The 15,181-nt window shown below is 41.1% G+C and overlaps 1 protein-coding gene across 5 annotated transcripts in view; it reads right to left on the bottom strand.

The window, feature by feature from the left end:
* The window catches only part of CC2D2A (coiled-coil and C2 domain containing 2A), a 39,192-nt gene extending 24,397 nt beyond the window's left edge, over window positions 1-14,795 (bottom strand). For 3 of the 5 annotated variants that reach the window (XM_068149192.1, XM_068149191.1, XM_068149193.1), the window contains exons 1-10: window positions 14,552-14,794; window positions 14,098-14,204; window positions 10,279-10,419; window positions 9,694-9,850; window positions 6,635-6,870; window positions 5,590-5,767; window positions 4,272-4,428; window positions 3,004-3,151; window positions 2,187-2,325; window positions 1,220-1,423 (exon numbers count right to left, since the gene is read on the bottom strand). In XM_068149192.1, coding sequence (XP_068005293.1) covers window positions 1,220-1,423; window positions 2,187-2,325; window positions 3,004-3,151; window positions 4,272-4,428; window positions 5,590-5,767; window positions 6,635-6,870; window positions 9,694-9,850; window positions 10,279-10,419; window positions 14,098-14,204; window positions 14,552-14,752 — 1,668 coding nt within the window. In that variant the 5' untranslated portion in view covers window positions 14,753-14,794. Of the gene's footprint in view, window positions 1-1,219; window positions 1,424-2,186; window positions 2,326-3,003; window positions 3,152-4,271; window positions 4,429-5,589; window positions 5,768-6,634; window positions 6,871-9,693; window positions 9,851-10,278; window positions 10,420-14,097; window positions 14,205-14,551 lie in introns of all 5 variants that reach the window. The other 2 variants (XM_068149190.1, XM_068149194.1) reach the window with 1 other exon arrangement.
* Between the last annotated feature and the right edge of the window lie 386 nt (window positions 14,796-15,181).

The following is a 15,181-nucleotide window of genomic DNA, read 5'->3' as shown; positions in this document are numbered from 1 at the left end:
ATTCAGAGCTTTTCAAGACCTGGCTAGGCAAATACACAGCTGATCTCATCTAGTGCTGGCAGCAGCCCCACCACTTCAGTGGAAGGCAGGACTAGGTGACCTCCAGGCATTATTTTCAAAAAATAGTTCCACAATTCTATGAAATTTCAGACTTCTTGGACAAATAGTTAGTAAACCAACTAGGAAGAATACCACTTGAAACTTAGTTTTGAGGCTCATATCACCTAAAATGAACTTGGAATGGGTAATCATGGGTTTATCCAATTTATCCTTATTTATCCTTGATAGATAAAAAACCTACAAAACAATTTTTAAACTGTCTTTCAATTCTCAATGGTAACATGGCATGAACAAAACCAACTGGATCAGAAACGTATCTCAAAGATGAGGCACTCCTTTAAATATAAGATATAAGACTAATCTAACATTTTTAAAGGGCCAGAAATTATTGAATCAACACGTTTCTCAAAAGAAATCTTTCTTTGATTTATTTTGCATTATATCTGGTGGTTTGGGATTTTTTTAAAAGAAATTACTGAAGATGATGTAGGGATAAAGCACCAGTTCCCAGAATTTCAGATGATTCTGGTCCTGCTAAGGCAGTGAACACTCTAAAATACACCTTAGCTACATGAATTGCACAACTTAACGCTAATAACGGAGGCGAGATTAAAAATAATTGAAGTACGACCCCAATTAAGAAATGCACACACTGCATTTCAGAAAGGTAATTAACGGACATGCAAGGACAGGGTAAGCTAATTGGAACAGTGTACTAAGCCAGAAATAACTGCAACATAGGCTGCAGTGTAAACATAAAGAGGTTTTCATTCTTCTTAGAGTAATTGCTTCCAGTCTCTGCAGAAATGGCTCACAAGTCAATAAGCCGAAGCCTGAATTACTTTTGCATTACCTTTCTATAGCCAAAATCACCTTTAAAAGTCTCTTACCTTTAAAAAAGCCAAACTAAACAAGCTTATGACATCTGTGTGCACAGCAGTTGCTGTGCCTTTTTCTCCTTCCACAGTATAGCTGTGGAAATACTGACTTGGAATGAAGCAATCTTAATTAGATTAAATTCATACTAGAAAAGACTGTGGTAATAAAGCTCTAGTCTTTCACAGACCAGCATAGCTGTACATTCTTTAAGAGACCAACTGACTTAACTGGAAGTTAAATAGTATCCACATACAACTAGAAAAGAAAGATTTTGTTCTACCTGGAAGATTTTGTCACTGATTTCTCGTTCATGTAAAGGGACTTGCTTGTAGTTTCGGAACTCTGTCACATCCTCGTTTCTGAGCTGCAGGAGTCGGAATCTCTTTGATCGGTTAAATTCCTCATCAGAAACAAAATTAAATTCTTGCTGCAACTGTTCCAGTCTGAAGAAATCAGGAACGTGTGCCTCTCCACTTGTAGCAACCTAAATTAGTTTAAAAAATATTAACTTTCTCGTGTTGAGTGGTGAAAGCCTATAGAATTACCTAAAGTCTTACATGCATATTGCAAGGATGTTCATTTTAAGCCAAAGAAACTGAGACACTGCTCCACTCCCAGTTTGATCCAAGCGTTTTGAAGTAGATTTTTTGCTGAGCAAAGCATATGACATTTAAGAAGAGAATAAAATTCTATTTCCTCATAAGACAAAACTTGGAAGAGTAGGAAAACTGTCACATAGCAGAGTAATCTAACAAGCTGTCCTGTAAAGACAATTAATTTACACAACTTTGACTACACAAATAACTCCTCAGTTTGATGTTTAGAGAAGTCCAAACTTCTACGACACAACAGATCTCTTTGTGCAACTGTCACTAATGAGCAACTTCCTATTTAATACCATACAAGTACTCTGGGAATACATCTGGACTTTAAGGAAACAACAAACTTCTAACCTGTGAGTTTTTTTATTTATAAATTAATGAGCATATTCCCATATACCTATTTTTTCTTTACCCCTAGAACAATACTGAACACATTAATAAATCATACTCATTAATAAACCATTAAACCACTACTAAATGCATTAATAAATCCCATTTTCAGTAGTCACTTTGCTTCTTTCACTCACACAAGTACCTCCATCACAAATTCAAAAGCTACTACCTACCTGGCATGTATGAGAAGGTACTGGTTATTTGGTGTTTCATGGTTCTACTAGCCCTACAGCTCTGAAAAAAGCCACTTACCATGATCAGCTGCATCAGAGCTGCATTGTTTGGGTCATTTGGATCAAGTTTTGCTTCTGCTGCCCACTTGGCTAGTTTCTTCATGTCAGTTAGGCCTGATGTGCCAATGGATGCAACAGCATCAATATTTTTTAAAGCACTGAAAACACAGAAGTGACAGTACCACGTGGTTTAGCAATACTTAAAAACAATTTTGGCAAAATCCAAAAAGCTCCCCGCAACCTGAATAATAAATTGCACTACACAATTCTTAGTTGTAGCTATGCCAAGTGAGAGAATGATGAATTTTTGTTTGCACTTCTCTGGACACGTTCGAGCAACTCAACATCTTTCTTGAATTGAGGGGCCCAGAACTGGAGACAGGACTCAAGGTGTGGCCTAACCAGTGCTGAGTACAGGGCAAAATGACTTCCCTGCTCCTGCTGGCCACGCTACTCCTGATGCAGGCCAGGATGCCATTGGCCTTCTTGGCCACCTGGGCACACATTACAGAAAAGGCATTTAAAGCACGTATCCCAGCAGCCTCCCCAAATGCACTTTGGACAAGAAAGAGCTGAAGTTTCTGTTGTTAGCAAAATGATTACAGAGAAGTTCCTTGCCAATATATACATCTGCTCTTAGAAAATCATAAAAAATAAGCTAGTCAGCTTGAGTATAACTTCAATATTGCTTATAACTAATATAACAAGAGATAGATTTCACAGTAAAATTTAATAAACTCAAAACTATTAGGAAAATTCTTGATTATGAAAGTATTTTTTAAAAATACTAATATAAACAGTTTCCCATGAATCACTGGAAATTCTTATCATGTTACCTTGGAATGCCTGTGTGTGGCTGAGATACTGGAGGAATTAAGGGGATTCCTTTTTCTCCAACTGCCCAAGAGACACTATTGGATACTTTCCCAGAGGTCATTAAAGACATTTTGTTGCTACCATCAGCTTCAAATGAAACGGGCACACCTATCAAAAAGGAAAAAAATCCCAAAGTGCTGTATTTATGCATTCAAGGACAATGTCCAAACAGCTAACAAAAACAATTCCTGAAAAATAAGGAGCCAGACAACCTGAGCCTTTATAGAAATAGAGTAATGTGAATCCACTTGATCCTGATGCATGCTGTAGGGAAGTCCTCTGCCCTACAAAGGGGTGAAAGATTCCAGGCCATGTGCAGAAAGGGTTTCCATTTGGGTTGGGAGGAAAGCCTATGCCTTGAAAGCTATGGCAAAGGTGCCTTTTTTTAACTTTTTCTTGACAGATGCGCACTATTTAATATTTCTAACAGTTTTCAGACTCAGCTTATTGTTATTGATGAAACATAAATTTAGAATAAAAAGAATTATGCATGACTGAAGAGTCAGTTCTTACACTTTGCGACACACAACTGTATATTCACTCATCACGGTCACCGGCATTTACACACACCGTGGTTGCAATGACTTTTTTAACCACATTTCTTTCCTCCACAGTTTTTTATCTATCTTCTGCTATCGATTGATCTGTATTTTATACATGGCAAATGTATGGAAGCCAGTTACCTCATAATACTGTTCAAACTTACTATATAAACTTGAAAGTTCCATATGCTACTTTTATTCTTATTTCCTCTTTTCTTAAATGTCCCTTGTTTATCCTTCTGAAGTCCCAGGAACAAAAAGTTTTGCAGGATGTCAACAAAGCAAATAGGAAGACAAAAAACTACTCTGCATACGCTCTTATACAGCCTGCTCTTTAGTGGTTTAAAAAAATCAAAATCACTGGAGCTATACTAATTAATGCCATCTGTTTACTCTGCAGTGTCAGAGGCCTGATTACTTAAACACTAAAAAGCCCTGAACACCTTTTATAGCCATTAGAGCTCCACTAACACTACAATAAAATATAATAAACACACACAGTTTCATTATGTCTAGCTTAAAGTTCATAAGAGACAAAAAATCCACAGCAAACCTCAGTAATAAGACTCAGCTACAGAAGCTCTAAGTGCTCTTAACAGAATTTACTCTGCAACTTAGACCAGCTTGCAAGCTACATCATTTCAGCAAAATGAGAAGCGTAGTACTGAGAATGAGAGATTCCCTACCACTCCCAACTCCTTCGTGGTCTAACATCACACGCTGATGGCTGCTGAATTCTATTTCTTCTATAGGAGCACTGCCTGTCAGAACTGTAGTCTCAGGAACAGGTAGGAACACTTCAGCCAACAAGGTGGTACTGCTCATACCTGTTGTTTCATATATCTAGAAAAAAAATACACAGTTATAAGCACAGTAAAAAAATTACACACGAATTCATGAGAAGTTGAAAACATATTGTAGGATATTTGGACAAAAGGGTTTACTATGACTTAAGCACAAAATCATTAATTAAGGCAATTGTACTAATTTACTTTCTAAAATACCAGTTAGCAGACATTTCAGCTACCAGCATCTAACTTGTCCTGAATTCTTACAAAATGTGTATCCTCCTCACCTAATGTACCTAATGTAATGTAGGCCACAAAGAGCATCACTGTACAATATGCAACTGCTTTTTGACTGTCACTGATATCAGGTGGAGATGCCAGAATGATTTTGTTTTATTATTTCTCACCACAAAAGACAGGGTAAGGCACACAGACTCTGTTCTGGCAGTACTGCAGGCTGCTTCCCTCTTTCCTGACCAGCTATAGGCTCAGTGATGTAAGTGATTTCTGCATTCAGATGTTTTAATTCCAGATGGTATTCCTTTTCCCTGACAGAAAGCAAGTAGTATACACGCTCCCCTGAGCTACCAGTGAAGTCACCTAACAGCAGAAGTCATCTAACAGAAGAAGTAGAATCTTGACCCTGTTTCTCCTAAAAATATATTGTGTTGGCTCTGAAGATTATTCATGTGACTCACCCATTAACTCTTACATTGAATGAAGGTGGTGGTGGTTTGACTTAATGGCACTGTTGATCACGTTAAGAGCAGTTAAAAATGTTACTAGCAATGATTTTTTTTCTTACCTTGCTTCACTGAACTTTATGATGATTTCGCTGCGTGAAGAATAATGTTTTAAGACCATTTTGGCAAGTTTATCGACAACATAAATTAGTTTTATCTGAAATTAAGAGGCTGTTCCACTAACATATTTAGTAATGTCTCAACGATTTCCCTTACGCAGCCCATAATCATGTAACACATACACATATAATCCATATATATATACACACACACACTTATTTATATATATAAAGCACAAGCATAAAAAAATCTAGCAGCACACTTAAAGGTTTGTGACTGGAGAAGCAGGAAAGGGGTAGGTCTTTCTTTTTTTCCATCTTTACAACATAAGCATAGAGCAAAACAGAAGTGTCATAAGAGTGATTACATTCCATATTGTCTTTCTAAAGTTACTATGGCAAATCTTTATCTACCTGTAGTTTCAAACTCTCTGGCCAATTGAATATTTGTAAATTGAAAATCTGTCCAAAGTGAACTCTGAAATCAGAACTTATTGGTCGGGTAACAGTCCTTGATACTTCTTTGGAGTTGAAAAGGACTTTGATAAACGCTGAGCGTTTCTTCACATCTTCTCGTCGCAAAACTTCTCCCCTGTAAATAGGTCAAAATGATTTGTCATGTAGTTTTTAGTAACACTTTTATTCCTTCACTATTCCTAATAAGAATGTGATTTGTCAAGAGGAAACAGAAGTCACCTAAATAAAGGTGGTATTTTTCTAAAAATGCCTACAAACGTTGTCCTATGTTCTCAGTTACGTAAATTGATGCAAAAATTAGCAGGTCAAATTTTACATCCACTAAAGCCAGCTCCACATAAAAGGAGTTGCTTAGGGAATTTTTTTCCTTTCTACTCCCTTCCCCCCAAAGCACAACGTATGATACCAAATTGAGTTAATATTTTTAAGTTATGTTTTCAGTCACTGGGAACAGAGCGGCCAAGCAATATTCCTTGACAAAGCAGTTTTTAAATTACTAAAATCTGCTAGCTTCATATTAAACTGTGTATGTAAATGTGGAATGCTACACAAATAAGTAAATGCATTTATGTAGCTCACAGTGAAATCTCTGGGTTACTACACAATTTATTTTCCCTTTGTTGACTATAACACAACCCTGGTATAACGGACCAGCTAGTGAGAGTGGCACTACCAGGAGCGACCCTAGCTATACACTGAAAACAGCTCCTTTCTACATAGACCACTGTTCAATGCAGAAGCTGAAGGAACACCAGAATGCTGAAAGGGAATTGTGTAGATATGAGTTCTCTAAGCCCACTTTACACAAGGTTATATATGACTCAAAAATGGTCTAAGTTATACGAGCTTCAGAAGCAGACGTTTTACCACTCGGCTAAACAGAATGGTGAATACATGCTTCTGAAGTTGTACAAACAATCAACGAATAAACATCATCAGAAAATTGTGACCAAAGTAATTTGCAGGCCACCACTTATCTCACCGAGGACACAGCTCCGTTGCAGTTACATTTCCTGACAGGACCAGTTCAGGAATGAGAGCAGGCTCTCCAGGCTTCCTCCTGCAGTTGTCAGCTTTTTCTCTAACCTGCTGCTCTATTTCAAGGCTACTGGCCATTTTAGGTGGGATGGGTTTTATACGTTCCTCACCAAGATCACCATCTTCTAATGATTCTTCTTCTTCAAGAATGTCTTTTTTCTTCCTTTTCTTCTTGGACTTCTGCATACAAAAGTAAAAATATTCTCATGATCTTGTTTCAGTCAGGAGAGCTTATTTTCTGTTGTTCTTTTGATCCACATGTACTAAACACACATGAGAAATTACTGTGCAACTAAAATCACCGCACGCAAAAATCCAATTTCTCTCATTCTCTAGTGCTACTTCAGGTTCACAACTCAGCAATGCATTCTATTCATATGCTTCAAACAAAACATTTATTTAATCTTTCCAACCTGTTCCTTCAACATTCTGGCTAGCAGCTGACTTCCCATATAACCTAAGTTGCCATCTGCATTCATATGCATCTGCATAGTTGAGTGCCTGTGGGTGAGAATTAGAGGGAAGGCCAACAGGGCTGACATCCTGGTTGGAGTCTGTTATAGACCACCCAACCAGGAGGAGGATGTTGATGAGTCATTCTATAGGCAGCTTAAGGCTGTCTCAAGATCGCCTGACCTTGTTCTCATGGGTGACTTCAACTTGCCTGATACCTGCTGGGATCTTAACATAGCAGAGAAGTGGCAATCTAGGAGGTTCTTAGAATGCATGGAGGACAGCTTCTTATCCCAGGTGCTGCGAGAGCCTACCAGGGGCAAGGCTATGCTTGACCTCCTCTTCACCAATAGGGAAGGGTTGGTGGGTGATGTGGTGGTCGGAGGGTGCTTAGGGGCCAGTGACCACGAGATAATTGAATTCTCATTATTTGGTCAAGCTAAGAGGGGTAGCAAGAAGACCTCCACTATGGATTTCCGGAGGGCGGACTTCAGGCTACTCGAGGAACTAACTCAGAGGGTTCCTTGGGATAAAGCCCTTAAAAACAAAGGGGTCCAGGACAGCTGGTCCTACTTCAAGGAAGAATTGTTGAAGGCTCAGGGACAGGCTGTGCCAGTGTGCTGGAAGATGAGCCGCCGGGGCAGACGGCCAGCCTGGATGGTTAAAGAACTTTTAATGGAACTAAGGGAAAAAAAGAGGGTGTATCACCTTTGGAAGAGAGGGGAGGCAACCCGTGAAAAATTTAAGGATGTTGCTAGGTCTTGCAGGAAGAAAATTAGGGAGGCAAAAGCGCATTTGGAGCTTAGTCTGGCCTCTGCTGTGAAGGACAACAAAAAGTCCTTCTATAAATACATTAATAGCAAGAGGAAGGGCAGAGACAACCTCCACTCCTTGGTGGACACGGAGGGGAACGTTGTGATAAGGGATGAGGAAAAGGCAGAGATACTTAACACCTTCTTTGCCTCAATTTTTACTAGCAGGACAGAATGTCTTCCAGACAGCTGGCCTCCAGAGCTGGCAGAAGGAGCCAGGGAGCAGCACAGTTTTCCACTGTTCCAAAATGGGGTAGTTGGTGATCTGCTCAGCCGCCTGGATCCCCACAAGTCCATGGGACCAGATGGGATCCATCCTAGGGTGCTGAGGGAGCTGTCAGAGGAGCTGGCCAAGCTGCTCTCCATCATTTTTCAGCAGTCCTGGCTCACTGGAGATGTCCCAGAGGACTGGAAGCTGGCCAACGTGGTGCCCATCCACAAGAAGGGCCGGTTGGATGATCCAGGGAATTATAGGCCTGTCAGCCTGACCTCAGTGCCAGGCAAGATCATGGAACAGTCATCCTGAGTGCAATAACACAGCACTTAGAGGATGGCCAAGGGATCAGGCTCAGCCAGCATGGATTTAGGAAGGGCAGGTCCTGCCTGACCAGCCTGATCTCCTTCTACGAGCAGGGGACCCGCCTGGTGGATGTGGGGAGGCCTGTTGATGTAGTTTACCTGGACTTCAGCAAGGCCTTTGACACCGTCCCCCATAGCAAACTCCTGGCCAAGCTGTCAGCCCATGGCTTGGACAGCAGCACTCTGAGCTGGGTTAGGAACTGGCTGGATGGCTGAACCCAGAGAGTGGTGGTGAATGGTGCCACATCCAGCTGGCGGCCAGTCAGTAGTGGTGTCCCCCAGGGATGAGTGCTGGGCCCCATCCTCTTTAACATCTTTATTGATGATCTGGATGAGGGCATTGAGTCTATCATCAGTAAATTTGCTGATGACACCAAGCTGGGGACAGGAGTTGATCTGCTAGAGGGCTGAGAGGCTCTGCAGAGAGACCTCGACAGGCTGGACAGATGGGCAGAGTCCAACGGCATGAGATTTAACACATCCAAGTGCCGGGTTCTGCACATTGGCCACAACAACCCCATGCAGTGCTACAGGCTGGGGTCAGAGTGGCTGGAGAGCAGCCAGGCAGAGAGGGACCTGGGGGTGCTGGTTGATGGTAGGCTGAACATGAGCCTGCAGTGTGCCCAGGCAGCCAAGAGGGCCAATGGCATCCTGGCCTGCATTAAGAACAGTGTGGCCAGCAGGAGCAGGGAGGTCATTCTGCCCCTGTACACTGCACTGGTTAGGCCACACCTTCAGTCCTGTGTCCAGTTCTGGGCCCCTCAGTTTAGGAAGGAGGTTGACTTGCTGGAACGAGTCCAGAGAAGGGCAACGAAGTTGGTGAGGGGCTTGGAACACAGCCCTGTGAGGAGAGGCTGAGGGAGCTGGGGCTGCTTAGCCTGGAGAGGAGGAGACTCAGGGGTGACCTTATTGCTCTCTACAACTACCTGAAGGGGGGTTGTAAACAGGCAGAGGTTGGTCTCTTCTCCCAGGCAGCCAGCACCAGAACAAGAGGACACAGTCTCAGGCTGCGCCAGGGGAAGTTCAGGCTGGAGGTCAGGAGGAAGTTTTACACAGAGAGAGTGATTGCCCATTGGAATGGACTGCCCGGGGATGACCTGATTTGAACACACATGGTAATAATTTTATATTTTTGTGAAACAAAGAGATTTAAACCAACCTGCACCTTCTTCCAAGATTTCCACTCTTGTAGCTCAGTTTTATACTCCTCCATTTTCTTTTCATATTCTTCCATATGTTCTTCTAGTAATTCACTTATCTCAGCCTGAATTTCTGCTTCATATGCTTTTTCATCTAATCTCCGATCAGCCTCTTCCCTTCAAAACAACAGTAATCAACATCTTGCACAAATTAACATAAGGCCCACAATTTAGTCTGTAATATATAACAAATTCTTACTTCTCCATGAATTGATTTTATTATATCAAAAGTATGTTCTATTTTAAAATACTAGCATAGATAGTTACTATCTGCTCTCAACTCTTAGGCTATCTGGAGTGAATATAATTCATTTTCTTCACTCTTTAGCCCATAGAAAATCCTTTCTGTTACAGTAATTTGCTATTTCAACTTTCCTTCTTCCCCAAACTCAAGAAGAACAGCAGCAGACTCAAACAGTGCCAGGCACTACTCAAATTCTCACTGTTGCATCCTTCATATCAGAATTCTATGTTCCCAAGCTGACTAATCATATTGAAACCCCAGTGCTGGCAAACGATGTATAAAAAGTGTTATAAAAACATACTTCCTCAAATAAAGTTTCAGGGGGGTGTTAGTAAACTTCTGAAAGTCACGGAGAGATTTAATCTGTTTCCAAACTTTTATAATGCTCTTGAGCAACATTCTGTCTTTTTCTTCTTCGGCATCACGAAGTCTTCTGGTTTGCCTAGAAATATATACACATATGCACAAAAGCAATCAGAATTGTGTAACTCAGTTGAATAACAGAGTGAAAACTTGCCATACCAACAGCCAAAGTGATGTGGGTTTCAATTTGATTAATGGCTGCAGAGGTTTAAATCCAAGGAGCATGAAACCCAGACTTGAAGCAACCAGCACCAGAACAAGAGGACACAGTCTCAAGCTGTGCCAGGGGAAGCTTAGGCTCGAGGTGAGGAGAAGTTCTTCACTGAGAGATTTGTCAGCCATTGGAATGGGCTTCCCAGGGAGGTGGTCGAGTCACCATTCCTGGAGGTATTCAAGAGGGGATTGGACATGGCAGTTGGTGCCATGGTTTAGTCATGGGGTCTGTGGTGACAGGTTGGATTTGATGATCTTTGAGGTCTCTTCCAACCTTGGTGATTCTGTGAAGATGGCAGGATTTGATTTCTTTCTCTGCTCTTAGTCCCCTGCATTCTGGACAAGCTGATTTCAATTACAGTTCCTTCTCTAGAGATCACCAAGTTTTCTGAAATGCTTGCTATAGCTGTACAGCATTAGAAACATTTTAAAGTCAATTCATGTAAACAATAGCACAGGAAGCCTACACTGCTGCTCTGAAATAAGGCTTATTACAATTGCATACTACAAAGTATGTTTTAAACCTAACATGCTTCTAGGTCTCTTAATAGGGACCTGCAGAGATGAAGTATGAAGTAATCTGATTCCTCTGACAGCCCTACGAGATTCTTAACACAAAGAAAATTAACAGAGCTTCCCCCCTCCCCGCCATTGGTATTTCCCATTTCCACCCTCCAGTCTTTTTCCAAAGAGCTATTCGTTAGCAGTTTTAATAACCAACACGCACTTTCAAAGTAAGCATCTGTGTAGCATGAACACAGACTCTTTCCGATTCTATCTTGGTAGCTAAACATGCCTAGTAAAAACAACATGATTTAAACCACATAAAAAAATGGGAGATGTAAACTGACATGTGACTACTTGGAATATTCGGGTAATGTGGAAGATAGGGAGGCTGAGGTGGAGCTGAGAGAAGAAATACATCTTACGCTATTTAAAAGCATAAATAGATTTAGTAAAAATAATAAAGAAAAAATCCAGACTTTTTAGAAAACAATCTGAGTAATTTCTCTACTTCATTAGCTAGCAGCTTGATTACTTAGCCATGCAGCTTAATGACCTTTTCCTCGCCTACCAGATGAAGCTAGAAGGTGAAGCTTAAAGATATAGGAACACATAGGTCAGTAATTGCACTAATCTGAGGTAGTCAGTTTGCAAGCAGGACCGCTCGGAAAATCACCTCTGCTAAAACACGTCAGCCAGAATAGCCTGAAAGCAGCGGCGTGCAGCATAGGCCGACTTCCTCCTCAGCAAGTAAGAAGAGTAGGGCTGAAATTAGCAATTTGCAAAAGTTCTCTGTATTCAGGTAACATTTCTTGCTCAAACAGATGGAAAACTATAGCTCTGATCTTCAGACAGTAAGGAGTACACACCGGTGATGTTATTGGAGGGTGGAGGAAACAATTAGCTTATTTTTCATGCTACACTCTTCACATCTGTAATTTCTCATGAGAGCACTGCACCAACCATCAGGGAAATGCAATATTAAAAGACAGACAAGGCAGTTCAGATGTTTTACATGTCCAAATTAATATTAAAGACCATGACAGTAAAAATTCCTGAGCACATCTGAGCCTCATATGTGTAACAGCTTCCAACAGCAAAGCTGTAGCCAGAAGTAACTACGGATATGAAAAGCCCCAGAACAATCCCAGCCAAGCTCATCTACATTACTAACACAGCACGGATCTCACCAGTTTCAGACGAGTTCCTCCTGATTCATAATACTGTGACACCAAACCAAAGCACTCAAGACACAGAAAAATACTTAAGATACCCAGAAGGAATATTCTATCTAATTAGAATGAACCATCAAGCAAGCCTCAGGGTTGATGTTGAAACCCAAGAAATCATTCCCACAGTGAACCTCTTCATTACTATCCTCATGCTTTCCATGGCGAGAGCTCCAAGGTACTGTACAGTAACTGGCACTGAATGGAGCACACTGCCTGCTCCAAGTCCTCCACCAGATGTGCTAACAAAATATTAATAAAAGCTACTCCTTGTTTTGCTGGAAGGAAGAGCTTGTCCTTTAGTATAAAACAATACATTATCTCTATGTCCTGCACAAGATAAGTGTGGCCAGCAGGTCAAGGGAGGTGATTCTCCCCCTCTACTCAGCGCTGGTGAGACCCCACCTGGAGTACTGTGTCCAGTTCTGGAGCCCCTATTACAAGAGGGATATGGACGTGCTGGAGCGTGTCCAGAGAAGGGCCACGAGGATGATCAGAGGGCTGGAGCACCTCTCCTACGAGGACAGACTGAAGGAGTTGGGGCTGTTCAGTCTGGAGAAGAGAAGGCTCCCAGGTGACCTCATTGTGGCCTTCCAGAAGGGGGTCTACAGGAAGGCTGGGGAGGGACTTCTCAGGATCTCAGGTAGTGATAGGACTAGGGGGAATGGAATGAAGCTGGAGGTGGGAAAGTTCAGGTTGGATGTGAGGAGGAAGTTCTTCACCATGAGAGTGGTGAAGCCCTGGAATGGGTTGTCCGGGAAGGCAGTTGAGGCCCCGTCCCTGGAGGTGTTTAAGCCCAGGCTGGATGAGGCTCTGGCCAGCCTGATCTAGTGTGGGGTGTCCCTGCCCATGACAGGGGGGTTGCAAGTAGATGATCCTTCTGGTCCCTTCCAACCCTGACTGATACTATGATACTATGATAATGGATACTTGAAGGATCAAAATCTGAAGAAGCGATTCCCAAACTAAGAGTGTGAGTGGATGTATTAGCATGAGCAGCAGCAAGGCTGAAAGTAAAATTGTAATTAAAAAAACATCATTTTTTTTCAATACCGTATTACCATGTGACCCATTACAGTCTAAACTTGTATATATTTAAATACCTTACTGCTTACTTTAAGACTGTGAAAGAGTTTCTGATTTTTAAGTATTTACTAATTCAACAACTGTTCAGCTCAGATCTCCAAAATAACTTAGGCTTTTATCATCCTGCCTACACTTACAGGTCACTACTGTCCATTTGCAAAAATAATACTTTTGACTACCAAGCCAAAAGTATATTATCATTTTCACTACCCGCTTACTGTCCAAGAATAAGAACTGTAACCTTGTAAAACAAAAATATTAATGCATTGGCAAAAACATGACCAAAATACCTAAGAATGGGAAATGCATCAAGAACACTTGTGTCATGAGGAGGAAGCTGGAACAAAATAGGGCGTTAGTCTGCTCAAAAAAGTTACATCACTTGCATTGTTGTGAGAGCTAGCATGCATCCAGCTGATGTCTACTGAATCCTGAAAGTGAGATTTAATTGTGTAAAACAGCAGTAAACTAATTAATGAAAGATAATCAAACTAGAACTCTTGAATTAAAATTTCAGCTCAAGCTATACTCTCTTAATGTTTGCTTTGCTTGATTTTTTTTTAACTCAACTTGTTTAGTAAGAACTCTCAAGCCCCTAAAATTCTTCTAGAGCTACTTACAGGGGAATTTTAAAGTCTGACATGAATCACATTCTGTATCAGCATGGAAAGGAAAAAAAGGAACACATTTATGTTAAAAAAATGATATAATGAATCCATACCTACCTGATCTCAATTTTGTACTCAGGTATGCTCTGCTGTGCCACAGGCCTAGGAACACCAGCACCACCATCATCTACACTACACTGCACAGCATTCCTCAAAGCATGAAGCTTAAACGAACAAACAAACAATTAAGAGACAGTTTGATATTTATGAGGCATACAGTGCCTGGAAATGCATGTTGACATGAAAGAGGTAATTACTACATAACAGAAAACTCTGAATTGTCATGATTCTCTATTTACAGGGTTTTACCAAGTGTATGAGGTCCTGATTCCTCAGGATGACATTCTAATTGACACCCAAGTGAAACACATAGGTATTCACCTTCTGACAAAGCATCATTCATTACATACAATTAGAATGTCATCACTCTACTCTGAAGAAACAAATTCATCTTTTACCTTAAAATGTCACATCACTCTCTCAATAAGCTATAACAGCAGAACAGAAATACCTTGTCTGTGAGAAGTTTGGTAAGATTCTTCTGCCGCCTTGCTAAATACTGATCGTATAACTGAGCCAGTTTAGCTGCTAACACATGCTCACGGCTAAAACAGGGATGATGGGTGAATATTAGTCCAGAAATATCAATATCCAATTGGAATGGCCCCTGGCAGTCCCCAGGTCCAACAAGATACTGATGGGCAGCTGTCATTTTTATTGCCTGAAAGAAAAGAATAAAATGGATTTGCAAGCCCTGAAAAAAACACAATCTTGTAAAGAGGCTTTGTGACCAAAAAATACCCATTTAGCACTACCTACATCTAACTACTGAGCCTTAAATTGTAAAGGCTTCGCTGGTAACCTCTTTGCTTTATTGACAAGTGGGTGGCATAAAACCACCACGGGTACTGTGTACAACAGAATTTTGACAGCCCATGAGGCTGAATTAAGAGGTCATCTGCTTGCCCACAGGTCTTGCTGAGTGATGACGATAAACGTCACTGAAATGGGTAAAGAAAAGACTGCTGGTTCTGGTTGTGCTTGTTGGCTTAGTATCACCTTATTTCCTTTTAGAACTGAGACCTAAGATAAACAGGTCAACTCTGAGGGAGCAGCTTTTTGTGTAGACCATTTGGATTGT

This window comes from Melanerpes formicivorus, unplaced genomic scaffold (assembly GCF_026170545.1).
Source record: "Melanerpes formicivorus ecotype bairdi unplaced genomic scaffold, bMelFor1.0.p_v2 SCAF_18, whole genome shotgun sequence".
Lineage (NCBI taxonomy): Eukaryota > Metazoa > Chordata > Aves > Piciformes > Picidae > Melanerpes > Melanerpes formicivorus.
This window is presented reverse-complemented; position numbering and strand designations above follow the sequence as displayed.